This window comes from Moschus berezovskii, chromosome 19 (assembly GCF_049115385.1).
Source record: "Moschus berezovskii isolate FMDL1 chromosome 19, NW_MosBer_1.0, whole genome shotgun sequence".
In the NCBI taxonomy this organism is placed as follows: Eukaryota; Metazoa; Chordata; class Mammalia; order Artiodactyla; family Moschidae; genus Moschus; species Moschus berezovskii.
The window spans coordinates 58,630,054-58,651,781 of record NC_142478.1 but is presented as its reverse complement, the minus strand read 5'-3'; the positions used below and the strand labels follow the sequence as shown (position 1 = coordinate 58,651,781).

Here is a 21,728-nt window from a genome sequence, read left to right as displayed (position 1 = left end):
TCTTCTGCACCCTCAAATTTATCAAAATCCCTTAGCAAATGTTGTTACTGTATTCTACAGCTGTAATTCTCATCTCTGATGTGCACAAGAATCACCTGGGTAGTTCTTGCACTGAATACTGATTCCTGGGTCCCACCCCCAGAGATTCGCACTTAAATATTCTGTGATCTGCACATCAGCATCTTTTTTAAAAAGGCAGGTGATTATAATGTATGGCCAAGGATGAGAATTATTATTCTAATATGAAACAGGATTAGTGATAGTGTTTTTGCCTACTTGAGTATCAATAGTCAGTGTTACAAGTATCTTAATTCCTTCATCGTAAAGACATTAAGCAAAATAGAGTCTCTGGGGTACCCTGTTAGAATGACACAAAGCCGCTGGAGGAATCTCTCAGGTAAGCCTTTCTTCCACCTAATGGTATAGTCAGTGGTACAGTCATGTGTAATGAAAACAAAAACTAAGCCATGCTGAAGTCAGGGCATGTTTCTAGGAGGCACTGTGGCATAGTGAAATGGATTCAGGTTTTGGCACTAGATGAATTTGGGTTTATTTTGGATCTTTAGATTACTATGTTGATTGAGATTCAGAGTTTACAATTGCACATTTTTCTCATGTGGAAAAAAATAGGGATTATGAAAAATACAACAGGAATCATACTGTACACCGTACAGGGTTGTTAGCATTGTAGACTATATATAAAATCCTTAGCAAACTTTCTGGCTTAGTAAATAGCAGTTGTATTGTATATACCATCCCTCCTCATTCTAAAGACTGTCGTTGACTTGTTTATATCTCCAGTGCCAATCCCAGTGCCCTAATGCTCAGAAGGTTATAAAATTGGATGATGATATAGAAAATCTGATTTCTTTTTTTTAATCAATTACTCATAGGTAAATAATAGAGTTGTGGCATTATAAAATTAGAGCTCAGCAAGTAAGTGTTGCTACACATCCCTTCATTTTTGTTTAATGAGATTCATGGTCAAAGTCATGTAATGTCATACAATCCATGGAAAAAATAGTAGCACCTCAGTATTTAGCAAGTGATGCTTTAGTGGCTATAGTAAGTATGATAGAAATTAGAGATATGGTTGCAAGGGAAGGGACAATTATAGAAATAGACAATAACTTAATGTCAGAAAAATCAAGAGTTAAAAAGGTGAGGACAGATACACAAGCCAGAATCAGAACATATTAGACAAATGGAGTTCATCGTGTATTTTTTCCCTAGCTCTGACTTCAGAAGGCCTAGAAGCAGTGAAATACTAGTAGTAACAAGTACCTCTAATGCACAGAGTTTTACTTCCTAAATATCATTCTTGACTAAAATGGACCAGGGCTCCTTGGAGAAATTACTAATTCCAAGTTTGTAGTAGGAACTTAGGCTGAGTCTGAGACATCATTTTGTGCTAGAACCAAGAAAGTTTTCAAAACCTAATGGAATAATTATGTGTGTACATCAGTTTAGCAGCAAGATCTTTCTTGACCCACCCTTTCATTTAATGAAAATGAAAACAAAAATAAACAAATAGGACCTAATTAAACTTAAAAGCTTTTGCACACCAAAGGAAACCATAAGCAAGACAACCCTTAGAATGGGAGAAAGTATTTTCAAGAAGCAGCTGACAAAGGATTCATCTCCAAAATACACAAACAACTCATATAGCTCAATATCAAAAAAACCAACCCAATCAAAAAGGCAGAGACATAAATAGACATTTCTCCAAAGAAGACATACAGATGGCCAACAAACATGTGAAAAGATGCTCAACATCACTAATTATGAGAGAACTTCAAATCAAAACTACAATGAGGTATCTATCACCTTATGCCCATTGAAATGGCCATTATTAAAAAATCTACAAACAGTAAATGCTGAGAGGGTGTGGAGAAAAGGGAATCCTCTTGCACTTTTTGTGGGAATGTAAATTGATACAGCTACTATGGAGAGAAGTATGAAGGTTCCTTTAAAAACTAAAAACAGAACTACCATATGAGCCAACGATCTTGCTACTGGGCATAGACCCAGAGAAAACCATAATTCCAAAAGACACATGCAACCCAGTGTTCATTGCAGCACTACTCACAATAGCCAAAACATGGAAGCAACCTAAGTGTCCCTCAACAGATGAATGGATGAAGAAGATGTGGTACATATATACAATGGATTATTACTCAGCTATAAAAAAGAAGAAAATTGGGTCATTTGTAGAGACGTGGCTGGACCTAGAGACTGTCATACAGAGTGAAATAAGTCAGAAAACCAAATATTAACACATATATGTGGAATCTAGAAGACTTGTACAGATGATCTTATTTGCAAAGCCCGAATAAAGACACACAGACTGGACACCAAGAGGGGAAGGGATAGGGGTGGGATGAATTGGGAAATTGGGTTTGACATATACACACTATTGATACAATGTAAAAATACTATATATAGGATCATTCCAAGCGGGAATCAAGATTGCCGGGAGAAATATCAATAACCTCAGATGTGCAGATGACACCACCCTTGTGGCAGAAAGTGAAGAGGAACTGAAGAGCCTCTTGGTGAACGTGAAAGAGGAGAGTGAAAAACTGGCTTAAAACTCAGCATTCAAAAAACTAATATCATGGCATCCGGTCCCATCACTTCATGGCAAATAGATGGAGAAACAATGGGAACAGTGACAGATTTATTTTCTTGGACTCTAAAATCACTGCAGATGGTGACTGCAGTCACAAAATTAAAAGATGCTTGCTCCTTGGAAGAAAAGCTATGACAAGCTTAGACAGTGTATTAAAAAGCAGAGACACTACTTTGCTGACAAAGGTCCATCTAGTTAAAGCTATGGTTTTTCCAGTAGTCATGTATAGATGTGAGAGTTGGACCATAAAGAAGGCTGAGTGCTGAAGAATTGATGCTTTTGAACTGTGGTGTCGGAGAAGACTCTTGAGAGTCCCATGGACTGCAAGGAGATCTAACCAGTCAATCCTAAAGGAAAATCAACCCTGAATATTCATTGGAAGGACTGATGCAGCAACTCCAGTACTTTGGCCACCTGATGCTAAAAGCTGACTCATTGGAAAAAACCCTGATGCTGGGAAAGATTGAAGGCAGGAGAAGAAGGGGATGACAGAGGACAAGATGGTTGGATGTCATCAGTGACTAAATGGACATGAGTATGAGCAAGCTCTGGAAGATACTGAAGAACAGGGAAGCCTGGTGTGCTGCAGTCCATGGGGTCACAAAGAGTCGGACATGACTGAGCAACTGAACAACACAACAATAATAAAATTGATAACTAATGAGAACCTACTGTATAGTTCAGCACTGAACCTACTCTGCTCTGTGATGAACTAAATGGGAAGGAAATCTAAAGAAGAGGAGATATATGTATACATATAGTTGATTCATTTTGCTTTACAGTAGAAACTAATACAACATTGTAAAGCAACTATACTTCAGTAAAAATTTTTTAAATAAAATAAATTTCTCTTTCTGGTAATTCATTATTACTGTATAGAAATTCAATAGATTCCTGCTTATTGATTTCGTATCCTTCAACTTTACAGAACTGATTTATTCTAATCATTTTTTTTGTGGAGGCTTTAGGGTTTTCTATATATAATATCATGTCACCTACAAATAGTGAGAGCACACCCCCTCCTTCCAGAGGAACCACTATCCAGACCTTTTATGATAATCATTCCTTTCCTTTGCTTTCTAGTGAGTTTTACTTGCTAAGTATGCATCTGTAAATACTACCATTTTGCTTGCTTGTTTTTGAATTTTGCATTAATGGAATCATACAGTGTGAATTATTTTGTGTCTGACTTCTTTTCGCTTAGCATTTTGTTTTTGTAGTTCATCCATGTTGATACTTATAGCTTAGGTAATTCATTTGCTTTGATGTATTATATTCCATTGTGTGAATATATAACATACCTGAGTCATGTACTAGTAACTTGACTGCTGTGGGGGTAGAAAGTATTACAGGGTAGGGGCCCTTCCATGTGGGCTGGAGACCTTGGGGACACCAGCTCCAGTCCAGGAGGTTGACCTGCCTCAATCTGCCTAAGGATCTACTCCTCAAAAGGTTGTCACGCCTCAACCTGCTCAGGGATCTGCCAGTCCAGGGGTCCCAGGAGGTCGACATACCTCGACTTGCCCAGGGACCCAATTCTCGGGAGGCCGACCTGCCTTGACCTACCCGGGGATTCAATCTCCAGGAGGCTGTCACTTCTCAGCTTGCCTGGGGATCTGCACCCTGACCCAGGGACGCCTGGCTGTCAGGCTGCAACAGTACTGGGTAGGATAAGTTTCAAAAAGACTCACCACCCATGGAAATTGAAGGAGGCCTATTAGTTTTTTCTTTTTTCTTTTCCTCCCTGTCATCACAGTCTTTCAGATGTGAAATAACTAATCCACTTCCTGACAGACGTCCTTGAGATGCATCCTTGATAACTGGAAGCTGTTTGATCCTGTAAGGAGAAAGTTGCTTAAAATTATTTTGTGCCACTGTGTGGCCATGGTATCCTCTGGGGAACAAGGAACACTAGCCTGAGGATGCTGCTACTGCTGCTGCTGCAGCTAAGTCGCTTCAGTCATGACCGACTCTGTGCGACCCCATAGACAGCAGCCCACCAGGCTCCCCTGTCCCTGGGATTCTCCAAGCAAGAATACTGGAGTGGGTTGCCTTTTCCTTCTCCAATGCATGAAAGTGAAAAGTGAAAGTGAAGTCGCCCAGTCGTGTCCGACTCTTAGCAACCCCATGGACTGCAGCCCACCAGGCTCCTCTGTCCATGGGATTTCCCAGGCAAGGGTACTGGAGTGGGGTGCCATTGATGGGAGTTTAAATTACAATACCATCCTGCAGCTAGACTTATTCTGCAAAAGACAAGGGAAAGGGACAGAGATCCCTTATGTCCAAATTTTCTTCCAGCTAAGAGCTATGAAGGAACTCTGTTCTAAGTATGGGATTGTTGTATGCCCTAAAAGTCAGCCTGCTAGGCAAATGGTGTTAGGCACAGAAAACCAAGAGAAGGTACCCGCCTGTGAAGGCTCACCTCCTATGGCTCTCGAGTTGCCTGGCATTCCTTCCTTGTATCCAAACATGCCCCCATATCCGGGAGCACCCCCTCCACAAAAGCGAACTCGAGTAAGTCCCTTAGTCGAAACTGGAGTATTTGGACCAACCTGGGCCCATAAAGTCCTTCTCCCTCTTAGAACTAAGACAGATCAAAGAAGATCTAGGAAGTTATACAGATGACCCAGGCAAATATACAGATACAGTCCAACACATTACCTTGGCCTTTGACTTGACATGGAAGGACATCATAGTCATATTTAGTCAAACTTTATCTGACCCTGAGCATGCTAGGGTCTTAAAGGAAGCCCAAAGGTATGCTATGAGACTTCACATGTCAAGAGATAAATACCCAGTAAGGGAAACTGCAATCCCCTCCTCAGATCCTAATTGGAATTATAATGACCCTGAGCACATCTGGGAAAGGGATAATTTTCTGATCTGTGTGAAGGCAAGACTGAAAGCAGCCCAGCAAAAAGTAATCAGCTATGCCTGGGTCTCAGCAATAACTCAGGACCCCAGTGAGACCCCATTGCCTTTCTGGAAAGGCTAAAAGAGGCCCTCCAATGATTACTAGAAAGATCCTGCAGAGGAACAGGCCTCCAAATGACTATAAGGCAAGTGGTCTCCTCTTGTCCCACTTGCCAATTAAACAACCCCCAAGGAGCTCGACATGGGACCTACCCAGGAGAGGACTGGCAGATGGACTTCACCCAGATGCCAGTTTCTCAAGGGTAAAAATACCTATTAGTCATGATAGGTACCTTCACAGGATGGATTGAAAGCTTTCCCACCCAGACTGAGAAGGCTGAGGAGGTGGTAAAAAAAACTGCCCCATGAAATTATTCCAAGATTTGGTCTGCCCAGGTCATTACAAAGTGACAATGGGACATCATTTACTTCTAAGGTCACCCAAGGGGTCTCTAAAGCATTGGGCGTTACTTATTATCTCCATTGTGCCTGGAGGCCTCAGTCTTCAGGAAAAGTAGAAAGAGCCAATCAATTCTTAAAATCAGTGATAAAAAGATAACCTAGGAGACCTCCCTGGGATGGAAGGAGGTTTTACTAATAGCTCTCCTCTGCACCCATATTGCCCCTAAGGAATATGTTGGTCTTAGTCCTTATGAGATGCTATATGGTAGACCTTTTGTTTGTGTCATTGACCTCTTCCTAGATCCAGAGGCTCAGACCCTCTGGTCTTATACCATGGCCATTGGGCAATTCCAACAGGATATATGCTTTGTGGAGTGTCAACCAGGACCCAAAAGATTCTAAAGAGTCACCACTATATGTTCCAGGGACTCAAGTCCTAATTAAAGTCTGGAAAGATGGTCCCCAAAGGCTCAACTCCAGCCCACATGAAAGGGCCCCTACCCTGTAATACTTTCTACCACCTCAGCAGTCAAGGTACCAGGACATGACTCCTGGATTCACTATTCATGAGTCAAGCCATGGAAGAAAACAGAAGAGGACACTCAATACACCTGTGAGCCCCTGGGAGCTCTCAGATACCCATTCAGAACTACAAATGAGCGCCATTCTAATGAACACCCCCAAAATTAAGTATCGGGGGATAAGATGTCTCAGGACAGCTCTAAAGAGCCAACACAACTTGGCAGAGGTTGTACTCCAAAACAGACAGGAGATAGATCTCCTGATCCCTTGACAAGGAGGGACTTGAGCCATCTTGAATGAGACGTATTGTTTCTGGGTAAATACCTCCAGCTAAGTCTCACAGTCCTCAAGAAAAACATTCAGACCCTACAGGATCTCAAAGAACAAGCTGAAGAGTTCTCTGGGTGGCTATCATCTCTCTTTGGGGGATCCTCCTGGCGATGGGAAATTTGGAGTTGGCTAATGCCCCACGTCCAAGGGCAGAGAAGCCCCAGCAAGATGAGGGCAGACAGACTGAAAACCAGAATCACAGAAAACTAACCAATCTGATCACATGTCAATGAAACTATGAGCCATGCCATGTAGGGCCATCCAAGACAGACAGGTCATGGTGTAGGGTTCTGACAAAACGTGGTCCACTGGAGAAGGGGATGGCAAACCACTTCAGTGTTTTTGCCTTGAGAACCCCATGAACGGTATGAAAAGGCAAAAAGATAGGACACTAAAAGATGAACTCCCAAGGTCAGCAGGTGCCCAGTATGCTACTGGAGATCAGTGAAGAAATAACTCCAGAAAGAATGAGGAGATGGAGCTAAAGCAAAAACAACACCCAGTTGTGGATGTGAATGGTGTTGAAAGTAAAGTCCAATGCTGTGAAGAACAATATTGCATAGGAACCTGGAATGTTAGGTCCATGAATCAAGGTAAATTGGAAATGGTTAAACAGGAGGTGACAAGAGTGAACATTGACATTTTAGGAATCAGCGAACTAAAATGGACTGGAATGGGTGAATTTAACTCAGATAACCATTATTTCTACAACTGTGGGCAAGAATCCCTTAGAATAAATGGAGTAGCCATCATAGTCAACAAAAGAGTCTGAAATGCAGTACTTGGATGCAGTCTCAAAAATGACAGAATGATCTCTGTTTGTTTACAAGACAAACTATTCAATATCACAGTAATCCAAGTCTATGCCCCAACCAGTAATGCTAAAGAAGCTCAAGTTGAACAGTTCTATGAAGACCTACAAAACATTCTAGAACACCCAAAAAAGATGTCCTTTTCATTATAGGAGACTAGAATGCAAAATTAGGAAGTCAAGAAATACCTGGAGCAACAAGCAAAATTGGACTTGGAGTACAGAATGAAGCAAGGCAAAGACTAACAGAGTTTTGGCAAGAGAACGCACTGCTCATAGCAAACACCTTCTTCCAACAACACAAGAGAAGACTCTACACATGGACATCACCAGATGGTCAATACTGAAACCAGATTGATTATATTCTTTGCAGCCAAAGAGGGAGACACTCTATACAGTCAGCGAAAACAAGACTGGGAGCTTATTGTGGCTCAGATCATGAACTCCTTATTACCAAATTCAGACTTAAATTGAAGAAAGTAGGGAAAACCACTAGACCATTCAGGTATGACCTAAATCAAATCCCTTATCATTATACAGTGGAAGTGAGAAATAGATTTAAGGGATTAGATTTGATAGCATGCCTAAAGAACTATGGATGGAAGTTCGTGACATTGTACAGGAGACAGGGATCAAGACCATCCCCAAGAGAAAGAAATACAAAAAGGCCAAATGATTGTCTGAGGAGGGCTTACAAAGAGCTATGAAAAGAAGAGAAGTGAAAGGCAAAGGGGAAAAGGAAAGATATATCCATTTGAATGCAGGGTTCCAAAGAACAGCAAGGAGAGATAAGAAAGCCTTTCTCACTGATCAGTGCAAAGAAATAGAGGAAAACAATAGAATGTGAAAAACTAGAGATCTCTTCAAGAAAATTAGAGATACCAAGGGAACATTTCATGCAAAGATGGGCACAATAAAGGACAGCAATGGCATGAACCTAACAGAAGCAGAAGATGTTAAGAAGAGGTGGCAAAAATACACAGAACTATACAGAAAAGATCTTCATGACCCAGATAATCACAATGGTGTGATCACTCACCTGGAGCCAGACATCCTGGAATGTGAAGTCAAGTGGGCCTTAGGAAGCATCACTACCAACAAAGCTAGTGGAGGTGATGGATTTCCAGTTGAACTATTCAAATGCTAAAAGATGATGTTGTGAAAGTGCTGCACTCAATACGCCAGCAAATTTCGAAAACTCAGCAGTGGTCACAGGGCTGGAAAAGGTCAGTTTTCATTCCAATCCCAAAAAATGCCAAAGAATGCTCAAACTAACACACAATCGCACTCATCTCACACACTAGTAATGTTCAAAATTCTCCAAGCCAGGCTTCAACAGTACGTGAACCATGAACTTCCAGATGTTCAAGCTTTTAGAAAAGGCAGAGGAACCAGAGATCTAATTGCCAACATTCATTAGATCATCCAAAAAGTAAGAGTTCCAGAAAAACATCTACTTCTGCTTTATTGACTACACCAAAGCCTTTGACTGTGTGGATCACAACAAACTGTGGGAAATTCTTCAAGTGATGGGAATACCAGACCACCTGACCTGCCTCTTGAGAAATTTGTATTCAGGTCAGGAAGCAACAATTAGAACTGGACATGAAACAACAGACTGGTTCCAAATTGGGAAAGGAGTATGTCAAGGCTGTATATTGTCACCCTACTTACTTAACTTATATGCAGAGTACATCACGAGAAACGCTGGGCTGGATGAAGCACAAGCTGGAATCAAGACTGCCGGGAGAAATATCAATAACCTCAGATATGCAGATGACACCACCCTTATGGCAGAAAGTGAAGAGGAACCAAAGAGCCTCTTGATGAAAGTAAAAGAGGAGAGTGAAAAAGTTAGCTTAAAGCTCAACATTCAGAAAACTAAGATCATGGCATCCAGTCCCATTACTTCATGGCAAATAGATGGGGAAACAATGCAAACAGTGACAAACTTTATTTTTTGGTCTCTAAAATCACTTCAGATGGTAACTGTAGCCATGAAATTAAAAAACGCTTGCTCCTTGGAAGAAAAGTTATGACCAACCTAGACAGCACATTAAAAAGCAGATACATTACTTTGCCAACAAAAGTCCATCTAGTCAAAGCTATTGTTTTTCAGGAGTCATGTATGGATGTTAGAGTTGGACCATAAAGAAAGGTGAGCACTGAAGAATTGATGCTTTTGAACTGTGGTGTTGGAGAAGACACTTGAGAGTCCCTTGGACTGCAAGGAGATCCAACCAGTCCATCCTAAACGAGATAAGTCCTGAATATTCATTGGAAGGACTGATGCTGAAGCTGAAACTCCAATACTTTGGCCACCTGATGCGAAGAGCTGACTCATTTGAAAAAACCCTGATGCTGGGAAAGATTGAAGATGGGAGGAAAAGGGGATGACAGAGGATGAGATGGTTGGATGGCATCACCGACTCAATGGACATGAGCTTGAGTAAACTCCAGGAGTTGGTGATGGACAGGGAGGTCTGGCATGCTGCAGTCCATGGGGTCGCAAAGAGTTGGATACAACTGAGCAACTGGACTGAACTGAACTGATGCCCCTACTAGTCCGTGTCATCACATATTGATGCTGCTTATGATTGCTCCATATATTATCAATTGTCTACCCCGTTTTGTCTCTGTCCAGGTCAATAAGCTATAACATGCAGTGCCAGCTCAACAAGGATATATAAAACTACAGTGCACTAGAGAAAATATCACTCACCCTTAGAAGGACACTGCTATAAGGACTCTGAGGCCTGAGACTAGCAAGAGGGAGAGGCCCAGTGCCCGTCACTGTCCCAGTTCAGCAGGAAGTAGCCAGAAAGACCTCGACGCCCCTATTCCCAAGGAATTGGGCCTTCCATCTCTTAAGGGGGGAATGTTAGGTAGTTAGAGTATGAAAAAGGATTCCAGAATGGTGGTGGCTAAAAGAAAAGGAAGGGAAAAGCCCACGAAAATAGAACAAAGGAAGATCCAAGGACCGGAGTGAGGACCTCAGATAAAACAAACAGCACTTCTGGCTAGCCCAATTTACACAGGGCAGGCCCAGGGGGAGGAGAAGAAAACATATAAAAAGAAGCCAAAATTGGGCCAGGGGCCTTTCTTCTCGTCTTTTGGGTCGGCATGCGCTCATGCCTCATGCCTTGAGGATGTATTTTCCTTTACTTTCTAAATAACACTGAGCTGTAACATGGAGCTGTAACATTAGTCTGTCCAAGGGCTGTAACACTGGTCTGTCCGTTGCTTCAAATTTTTGCTGTGACGAGACAGACTGAGGAAATTACAAACTCCCCTGACATACCTATTTGTCTGGAAATGGTTGTTTCTAGGTTTTAGTTAACAAATCATGCCGTTATGAACAATCCATTCTGGTAGACATTAACACACACTTCTGTAGGATATACACATAGGGAATTGCTAGGTACTTAAAACTGATGGCTTCTCTGATTATTCCTGAAAATAGATTCCTAGCAGTTAAATTAATGTATCAGAAGTTCTAAGCTTGGAAGAGGATTCAGGACCTCTGTGAATTTACTTTGTAATCAGAAAGATAGCCTTTCAGATCAGTTTATTCTAGTTTAATTCTTATTTTTTAAATTTTAATTTACTTATAATTGGGAGGATAATTGCTTTACAGTGTTGTGTTGGTTTCTGCCATACAAAGACATGAATCAGCTATTAAGTATACATATATCCTCTTGAGCTCCCCCACCCCCCACAGGTTTAGTTCTACAGTGTAAACTAGCTGCACTTCGTTCAGTGTGGGAACGAACTGTAGAATCAGTAAGCGATTTCCTTGTTTTTTTTCCTAAAGTCCATATGGAAATCTATTTCTTTCATGCAGTCTAAAGCCTTCCATTTCATATGGGTTTGTGTAGTGATTATGGCTGATTGACTGTAAAGCTTAGAACTGTTGAATCTCATTGTATAGACACATCAATTAACCACGATCAAATTAATAAAGATATTGATTCAGTGTGCTTTATTTGAGGATTCACTTTCCAGAGCTTAAATTCACTCAGTTGAATATTTTAATATATATGCTTCTGCGACTTCACTTTCACTTTTCACTTTCGCACATTGGAGAAGGAAATAGCAATCCACTCCAGTGTTCTTGCCTGGAGAATCCCAGGGATGGCGGAGCCTGGTGGGCTGCCGTCTATGGGGTCGCACAGAGTCGGACACGACTGAAACGACTTAGCAGTAGCAGCAGCATGTTGTTATTTTCACTTTAGCAAATGTGAACTGTGTTTGTTCATTCACCTGTTTTGTGTCCTTCCTTGAATGCAGGGCTGAATCCTAGTCAATGCCTAAAATCTTGCCTTGGCTGTGGTGGATATTCAGTAACTGTGTGTTGGAATAGTGTTGGATTAACACATTATTTGGGCTTCCCCAGTGGCTCAGCAATAGAGAATCTGCCTGCAATGCAGGAAATGCAGGAGATTTGAATTTGTTCCCTGGGTTGGGATGATCCCGTGGAGGATGAAATGGCAACCCACTCCAGTATTGCCTGGAGAATCCTATGGACAGGGGAGCCTTATGTATTATAGTCCAGTTCAGTTCCGTTTAGTCACTCAGTCGTGTCTGACTCTTTGCGACCCCATAGACTGTAGCATGCCAAGCTTCCCTATCCATCACCAACTCCCAGAGCTTACTCAAACTCATGTTCATCAAGTCAATGATGCCATCCAACCATCTCATTCTCTGTCATCCCCTTCTCCCACCTTCAGTCTTCCCCAGCATCAGGGTCTTTTCCAATGAGTCAGTTCTTCGCATCAGGTGGCCAAAGTATTGGAGCTTCAGCTTCAGCATCAGTCCTTCCAATGAATATTCAGGCCTGATTTCCTTTAGGGTGGACTGGTTGGATCTCCTTGCAGTCCAAGGGACTCTCAAGAGTCTTCTCCAACACCACAGTTCTAAAGCATCAATTCTTCGGTGTTCAGCTTTCTTTATAGTCCAACTCTCACATCCAGACATGACTACTGGAAAAACAATAGCTTTGACTAGATGGACTTTTGTTGGCAAAGTAATGTCTCTGCTTTTTAATATGCTGTCTATTGTTGGTCATAGCTTTTCTTCCAAGGAGCGAGCATCTTTTAATTTCATGGCTGCAGTCACCATCTGCAGTGATTTTGGAGCCTCCTGAAATAAAGTCTGTCACTGTTTGCATTGTTTCCCCATCTATTTGCCATGAAGTGATGGGACTGAAGCCATGATCTTAGTTTTTTGAATGTTGAGTTTTAAGCCAGCTTTTTCACTCTCCTCTTTTACTTTCATCAAGAGGCTCTTTGGTTCCTCTTCACTTTCTGCCATAAGGGTGGTGTCATCTGCATATCTGAGGTTATTGATATTTCTCCTGACAATCTTGATTCCAGCTTGTGCTTCATCTAGCCTGGCATTTTGCATGATGTACTCTGCATATAAGTTAAATAAGCAGGGTGACAATATTCAGCCTTGACATACTCCTTTCCTTGACTTTGAAAAAAAAAAAAGGAGGGGGGAGACCAAGTCAATCAAAAGCTCTGATTGTGAATACAGTATACTGGCAACATCTGGGGCCTGTTTTATTTTATGAGTCCTCATAGGACATTTAAAAATTAAAATTTTTAAATCTATTCTGACTTCTTCTGAAATATTTTTTATTTAACTAGCAGCAGAGATCTGACATTGAATAATGACCCTCCTCCAGAAACAAAAGCAGATTAACATTTGTCCTTTTTTTTCAATTAAAAGCCTGTGCTGCCAGATTTGCTGGTCTTTGATGCTAAAGGATTACTGTTTGTGACGTGACTAAAAGATGATAATACTAGTATTGTGCTCTAATTTTAAAGTTAGTTCAAATAAAATTAGACATGACCCCTAATGGCAGTTTTTCACAGATCCATATAAACAGGCATTCCCTTCCATGAATAATAAACATTGTTAGTGGCATCAGACTTCACTCATTCCAGGGGATGAGTTTTTAGCATATCTGAAAGTCATCCACTATGGGGCTTTTTGTCTAAAAGAAGAAAAATAGTATTAAAATGGAAAGAAACTGAAAACGGGAGCCAAGCACCAACCAGCGGTGTGATCTTAGACAGGACCTTACTTTCACTCATTCAAACCATATCATAGTCCTATACGAGGTCATGCTTAGGTTCCCACTGGTGTGCACAGTTGTGTGTATCCGTTTAGCACACATGTTGGGTCCTAGGTTCTTTTATGCTGGTTTGTTTGTCTGTGGTGCTCAGCATACCCCACGAGCAGTTTTCTCACCCTGGCCCCCTAGTTTTAGGGGCCCTTCTTCCCCAGGCCCATCCAACTATCTCTGCTTAAGGAAATCTTTCCTACCATGATTCAACCCAAACCCCCTCTTCTGGGGAAGTCTTCAATAATCAAACTAGCTTCTCTCAGCTGCTTTTACCAATTTTCAGTTCAAGGTCAACCATACACTGCAGCCCAAGATTAACTTCATGTGCTGAAACCCTAATATATTTGTGACTCCATGTGGCTCAGTCTGTCCAAGACATTAAGTACAATTTAACTTTCAACCTAGATTTCTCCCTGACAATATGTGTTGACTCTTTTCTTTCTTCCATTTACTTTCAATATGTTTTCTTGCTCTTCTGTAAGTCTTTGTTCTAATTTTTTTTTTTTTTTTTATATTTTTCTCTAGGTCCAACTTTCTCTGTTACTCTCCATTGCTCCTTGTCTGTGTGGACTCACTGCCAGGAATGAAACTGACAAAAGCAAAATATCCTTAGAGGGAAGAGGAATGAAGCAGGGAGAGGATCTAAGCAAGCAAAATGTAATGTCTTTTGAGGATGCTACAGAAGGAAGAGGTGAATACTTTGACATGAATAAATATTATCCTCCCACCATACCAAGATCATTGGGAGAAGCTCCAAATTGGGTAAGAAACAGTCATTCACTTCCTCTAAGAAGTTACACAAAGCCTTAGCTTTGAAATATTCCAAAGCATTTTATTGTTAGGGCCCAACAGTGTGTTTTCAGGTTGGAAAAAAATCTAGTTCCACCTGTTCTCTAAAAACAGTGGTAACTGAGATGTCATTCAGGGTCATTGAATGGTGAGATTTTAGATATTTGGTTATTTAGTCCCAATGCTGGGATACTAACACTATCAAATGGAGGGAGTTTTGTGTTTTGCAAACTTTGTATGGGGGGAGGAGGAGTAATTCAGAGCAGTAGTTAAACAAGAAGACATTCTCTCTCAGGAGCAAAAGGAAAAAAAGTGGTCCAGCCTGTGCATAGGCTGCCCTCTTTATTTTCGTATGTACACACATGCACAAACACACACTCTCATGACAGGCTGCCGGCACTCCATGCCCTACCTTCAGCCCTAGTGCAGATGTTCCCCCTAGGCAGTAAGGAGGTACCCCTAAGATGCCCCAGCTTTGGAAACAGACTCACATACTTCATTCATGGCAGGACATGCTCTCGTTGGCTGCCTGGGGCTTCTTTTTCTTCCTCCTTCCCCAGGTGAGGCAGCCAGCACCTCTCAGGAAGTCTCTCAGAGATGGTAAAATAATCCATGCCTCTGAGTGGAAAGAGCTCTGCAGTCTTGTGATTTAGGTTTGAATTCACTGACTAGCTGTGTGATCTTAGGCAAGTCATTAAACCTCTTTGAACCTCAGTCTCTTCACCTCTAAAATGGGCAGAAAAAATTATTTGCCAGTTGTTGACATGTGCAGTTCTTGGCACCTGGTAGGTACTAAAAGTGCTGTGCTAAGTCACGTCAGTTGTGTCCGACTTTACGACTCTATGGACTGTAGCCCACCAGACTCCTCTGCCCATGGGATTTCCCAGGCAAGAATACTGGAATGGGTTGCCATGCCCTTCTCCAGGGGCTTTTCCCAACCCAGGGATTGAACTCCCATCTCTTGCATCTCCTGCATTGGTAGGCACGTTTTTTACCACTAGCATTAGCCCGTACCTAGCAGCTGTCACTGTATCCAGGTGATAAGTGAGGGGAGTCTAGCCATTCTTCTCACTCTGCTTCTCCAGATGGGGTCCCCAAGCAAACACCAGTAACTGTTAGCACATTAGGAAGACAAGTCTGCTGAGTCACACTTGGCACTAAACCAGATCCCCAGGTTCACTCCTCTGCAAATTAGCCTGTGGGAGAGCTACAGCTGTGGCTGGTCCAGCTGTGCTTAGTCTTGTGGGACACCCACAGGCCTGTATCTCAAGTTGCATAGCCTCCTCTTTAGCCCCCTCCAGAATCCAGCCACATGACACACTGGCATGTAGTACAGGCTTCATATTTAATCTTCACGAGTCAGCTCATTTTACCTTCAAACAATCCTAGGAAGGAACGCTGTTCTCTCCCATTTTCCAAATGGGAAAACCAACTCTATGAGATGAAAATATCTTCTCTGTCATCATCCAGATCATCTGTCACAGAGGCAGGGTTGAAACCCAGGGTCATTTGAATCCAGAAGCATAACTGACAAAGAACCTCTCCCTGACTAGACTCTTGCTAGGATTCTCTAAGCACCCTTGCTGACTGGGTCTCATCCTCAGTCTACAAAAACTAGACTCTCAGTATGAGTGATGTGCACCCCTACCACATCCGAAGACCTGAACAGACACTAATACAGTTTCTAGCAGCTCAAGGCAACATCCCTAGGATGGCTGGAGCCTGGAGAATGTGCCTGCCTGAGGAAACTCAAGGCTGCCAAAAGTTACTGCCAGTTTATTCCAGTCAGTGCTTCAAGATAGGACCCTGCCTTCCTGTCTCTGTGGGAGGCTAGGAGCCTAGCTTCTTTAAGCGCCAGTTAGCCGACCCAGAAATATTTAATGTGGACTGGGGCCCTCCACCTTCCCACTTCCTGTTGATTTAGCAGGAATTTTTCTGTGTAAACCCCGCCATTGACCCTCCCTGCTTTCATTCTCCCCTAAGATGCCCCCTGTACAAATGGAAGCTGAGGTCAGTTCATGCTGGGCCCTCATTCTTATTGCAGTAGAGTATAACTGATTAATATTTGTCCTTAACACTTGAGTGTCTGTGTTTTTCTGTGACAGCTCTTTACCACTAGGTTATCTATCTAATACTGATAAAAATTCCCTGAAATCATTTCTCTATTCAGCCATTTTGATTAAAAGAACTCTGCTCCCAGAGTATTTGTCCAATAGATGGTCACAGGTTTGGACCCCAGGCTGCTGGAGCCTGGGACTCTCCCGTCTTTCTGCTGTGATGCTTACATGTGTTGGCAAGTTCAATGGTGGGGAGAGGGCTGTAGCCTCGTGGCACCATGGAGGACAGAATAATACTGATCCAGAGATCCCAGAGATGCTCAACCAAAACTTCAGCTCTGGGCTTGCCCCCCAGTTTCCCTGTGACTACAGAGGGGTCAGCGGCAGCACAGCCCTGGCCTCCCCAAGGCATCCCTGGGGAACTCAGAAGCTCTGGGTAATGCAGGAGTCCCCTCTTAGACAAACACTGGGGACTTTGGAATGGGAATGATGGCAGAGAATGCAGGAACCTATTCTTTCAATATCACTTCCAGTGACATTCTCCTAAAGGGGCCCCAACCAGAGGAGTTCTCTGGAATCCAGTCTCTTTCTTACAGCGTTTCTAGGATTATTCTGGAATTATCTGATAGTATATGAAATCAAGGCTGGGAGGAACACAGGCAGCTGTGGATGCCAGGACCACACGTAACCGCAGGGAGCATGAGGTGGGGGAGAATGGGAAGAGATGGCTAGATGCCCCATCACAGCTGCCATTCTAGATGGAACACTGAGCCCTGCAACTGTCATGGGACCACTGGGAAGGGCTCAGTCCAATGGGAATCTAGCCCCTGATGCCAAGAGATGAGCAGAGGAATTGTGTGTTCAATTGCTTTGAGACAGAAAGTCAATGTGAGAAAAAATGATTAGTATGTTATGATGACATTTTGTTCCCATACCCAAGACAGGCTAATAAGAAGGCAGACCCAGCCACATAGAGATGGTGGCAAGAGATTAAGTGTGCCACAAATAAAGCTGGTCAGGCACCCTCATCACCCGCCAAGCTTGTTCATGCCCAAGCACGCATCTACAAGCACGCACGGACTCCTACTCCAGAGAAGCACAATGCTGTCACATTAGTTAGCACATTTGGCCAACCAGAAATGCCAGTGTTTGCTGAAGGAAGGGAAAAAAAGAGAGATAAAGACCAGGTTAAATTTCCTTTATTCTTCAAATTTTTTGCTCATAACTCATTAAGACCCCTGCCCCTCATCCCCACCTTTCCTTTTTTTTTAATTTTAACTTTGTGGGTGTTTTTTTTTTTTTTTTTTTGCAGCCCTCTACAGCATTAGGGAATTTTGAACCAGCTCTAATCCTCCTTTATTTCTTTTTTATCCTGGTGAACTTTGAAGAGCAGCGGCAGCTTTTAAAAACTCAAAGTGTCACGCTAAGACCTAAACTTACTGTTTTGTCACATTTAGAATCAACACCAAACTCCTCACCAAAGGCCCCAGGTCTCACATGGCCCAGCACCTTCTACCTTCTGGTATTCTACACCCAGACACACTGGGCTGCCCTGCAGGACCTCTGCATCTGCTGTTCCTTCTTCTGAAGCACCCTTACCCATTCTTATCATGCAGGTCTTGCTCAAATGCCTCTTCTGGAATGAGTTTTCCCTTCCTGAGCCCCCAACTCCCACCCCCAAGCAGTGCCTATTAGAGCATCCACATCACCCACCACAATCTCAGATACTCACCACCATTCCCTACTGGAGAGAACACCCACCTGGTGCAGTTACAATCACATGCCTTCTGGGTACCAGGGAGTCAAGGGGCCAAGGGCCCCCTGGTATCAGCAACTGGACCAGTTTGTTTTCCTGCACATTCCCCAAGGCCTAGACTAGTGCCCAACCAAGAGAAAGGGTACAGTTGACAGTGGTGAGTGGAATTATTTCACAGGATGGGAGATTCTGGATGAGAGGCTGCTGGAGTCCGCATCTCTGTGAGTCACATCCTTTAAGCACACTCACTGTCCCACAGACACAGGGTCACCCCACAGCTTCTATTTTCATCCCTGCAGCTGCACTAGTTAACAAGCAAGGTTAACTTCAGAGGCCATGAGAGAAATCTGAGAGTCACGTGATACATGTGCCAGAGCACTTCCTTTTTCAAACCCCTCCTTACTAAGACTCAAAGCAAGGATTCAGGCTGCTAGAACCCTGCCACAGTTTTCAAAAGGTTGTTTGCCAGTGTGGCTTCTGTTGTGATAGCAATTCATTGCGGGGGAGGAGTTGAATTTAACTGTCTTTGTGAGCAACAAGCAGTAGAGGAGGGCCTGCCTCCCCAGACCACTGAAGCAAGGACATTTGAGGAGCATTTTCACAAGCCCCCCATGACTCCCAGTACCCTGAAGGGATGCGGTTGTAACTGCAGCAGGTGGGTGTTCTCTCTGGTAAAGCAGTTCCTTGAGGAGGACAGGTCTGCAAGCAGCAGATAGTGAAGGGTGATCCCTGCCCATGTGGTCTGACCTGAAACGGGCAGCTGTTGGCCACATCATCCCAGATCATGAGATTAGCAGACCAGGCCCTAACAGCCAATGGCTTATCTCCACTCACTGCCTGGACTCATGGGCACCCATTCCTTGAACTCAGACCTCAAGTGAGCAAGTATTTCTACCTCTCTCTGTGGAAAAAGTACTGCTCTCTGGATTCTAATGGCATCCTGCCCACCACCTCCTCTCCCCACAAATATTCTGACTACAGAGAAGATAAAGGATGGCCCTCACACACCAGAAGGCCATGGTTGTTTGCTGACCTTTAGATGAGTAGCAGTGAGGTGGCTGATTTGGGACCTACTATGGGTCACTGCATCTTTGCGTCTTTGCCCTCCACGCGTACAGGTAGGCTGATGCACTGGGCAGGATCTTGTGTAAACTCAAATATGCAGAGGCAACTGACATTATTGAAACAGGGGTTGAAGTGATAGCCTTCATTCTCCATTCTTTTTATACAATATAGAGCATTCATGATGTCTCTGAAATATACATTTTTATTCTTTCATGTTTCCAAAGTTTCTTTCTAAATTAACATTTCAGTGTTCTGTGTTTTGGATATTCAAAAAAGAAAATCAGATGGCAGTGGCTTCATGATTTGGGTTTCATTCCTTTTTCCCAGGAGTTCTCCCACCCCAGGTATGTAGGCTGCAGCCATCAGCTGGGAGAAGGGGTGGGGAGGGACAGAGCAGCAGGCCCTGTATTGGGAACAACCACAGGCCCAGCACCCCAGCAGGTCTCCTAATATTCATGCAGATGCCCACAGACTTTGCACACCACAGCCAGACAGAAGGGGCCTGGCTGCCCATCCAGCTCCTGGTCTAAAGACCAGTTCTTCAGGCTTTGTGCCAAAACCCACTCAGCTCTTGGTTACTCCCCTTCCCCCTTGCCTGAAACAGGCAACTCCAGGCTTCTTATAGAAGTGTGTTCTGTGGGGACCCACCAAGGCTGAGTTCACAAGGGTCCCAGGACAGAGCTGCCAGGCAGGGTGCACAGAGCACACATACCAGGTCTTTCAAAGCAATCATTTAAAGATTTGGGCACCACAGGCCCGGCGGGGACGATCTGGCTCCTGCAGGTCTAACTGCGGTGCTTCAGCTCCATCTTGGCCACTGCTGCTCGGTGTACCTCATCAGGGCCATCAGCAAAGCGCAGGGCTCGGGCCCCAGTGAAGAACTGAGCCAGTGGGTAGTTGCTGCTCAGCCCTGCTGCTCCAAAGGCCTGGCAGACACAGGGCAGGAGAGGAGGAAGCCCTGGGTGAGCCCTCAGCCCTGAGAGACCCACGAACAAATGCCTGCTCCTAAGATGTCAGGACAGCTCAGAACAGCCACCTTTCAGGGATGTCCCCTGATTCCTGTGTGACAACAGTGTTCTGAAGACTTCAGATGGGGCCTAACTAGCCGTCCAGGGACACCAGGCTCCCCAGGTCTGCTCTGCTAGGTGACTTCTGCTGTCGGGACATCCCTCTCTAGGGGCCATGGATTGAGATTTGGGAAGGAGGCATCTCTATGTGGTTAGGAGGCTGGGCCTGGTGTAAGAAGGACCTAGGTTCCCCAAAATCTGAGCTCAGCTTCTTGCAAGCTGAGTGACCTTGGACAAATCACTTTCCTGTGCTTCTGTTTCCATGTATTCAAAATGGAAGCAGGAACAGGACCCCTCATAGGGTTGTTCTGAGGAGGAAAAGGATAGTCATGTATGGGGGGGGGTGTGCAACAAAGGGCGGCTTAGTTTACAGGAGGTTGGGCAGCTGAAGGAGAGGAATTCTGAATCTTGTAAATGATTCAGAAGAACCAGCGATCCATCATCTGTGCTCACCTGAATAGCACGATCAATCACTCGGGAAGCCATGGATGGGGCCACCATTTTAATCATGGCAATATCCAGAGCTGCAGCCTGCAAGGAAGAGGAGCTGTGGTGAGGAGGGCAGACCCCAGGGCGGAACGCATGGAGGATCGATCAGTTTCACAGGGAGAAGTAGAAACAACAGAACAGAGAGCTGAGGTCCTGCTGGACCATAAGCCTTGCCTGGTGCATGGAACCTGTCCAGCATCAATGGGGGTGGAGGGGCAAGGGGGATGACAAGGAAAGTGACTCAGGATGCTGTGTGGTGTGGGAAGCTGCCTTGTCAAGGAAAGACAAGGGGCTTCTTCCCAGGTGACAGGCAGCATCACCGCACACACAATGCAGAGTGGGGACTGGCCTGAGCCTCACTTGGGGTCACGACCAGCTCTGTTTCCAAAGAAAAGGTGGCAGGAGGCCAGCCAGGACTCTGAGGAATTGAGATACAAGCATCTTCCCTGACTTTGGGATTTCAATCAAAGCCCCTGAAAGCCCTCATAACCTGGCACTAGATGACCAAGAAACCAGGAACTTGAGCCTGGGTCACCCTCTGCTACCGAGGCCTCTCAACTAAGGGTTGGAGACATGGTAGAGGGATGGAGAAGGCAGGGATTGGCATGGCATCATGCCTGGTGTTAGGAGGCACTCAGAAAGAGCCATTTAAGGAATAATGTCACGTTGAAAATAAAGCTTCTCCTCTGGTTAACTCCCTGGGTTATTCTCAGTTTGCCTGATGCCTGGAAGACCAGGCAAGTCTGTAGCTCAGGCCGAGGC

At 43.9% G+C, this 21,728-nt stretch overlaps 2 protein-coding genes across 4 annotated transcripts in view; one reads left to right on the top strand and one right to left on the bottom strand.

Annotated features, from left to right (window-relative positions):
* The window catches only part of LOC148774885 (uncharacterized), a 68,570-nt gene that overhangs the window by 11,288 nt on the left and 35,554 nt on the right, over positions 1-21,728 (top strand). The window contains exon 2 of the mRNA XM_088828198.1: positions 14,269-14,505. The gene's annotated coding sequence lies outside the window, so the exon portion shown is untranslated. The remainder of the gene's footprint in view (positions 1-14,268; positions 14,506-21,728) is intronic.
* LOC129542602 (acyl-CoA dehydrogenase family member 10) overlaps positions 19,595-21,728 on the bottom strand; it is a 50,009-nt gene continuing 47,875 nt past the window's right edge. For all 3 annotated transcript variants that reach the window (XM_088828182.1, XM_088828183.1, XM_088828184.1), the window contains exons 20-21: positions 20,931-21,008; positions 19,595-20,336 (exon numbers count right to left, since the gene is read on the bottom strand). In XM_088828182.1, the coding sequence (XP_088684308.1) occupies positions 20,196-20,336; positions 20,931-21,008 (219 nt within the window). In that variant the 3' untranslated portion in view covers positions 19,595-20,195. The remainder of the gene's footprint in view (positions 20,337-20,930; positions 21,009-21,728) is intronic.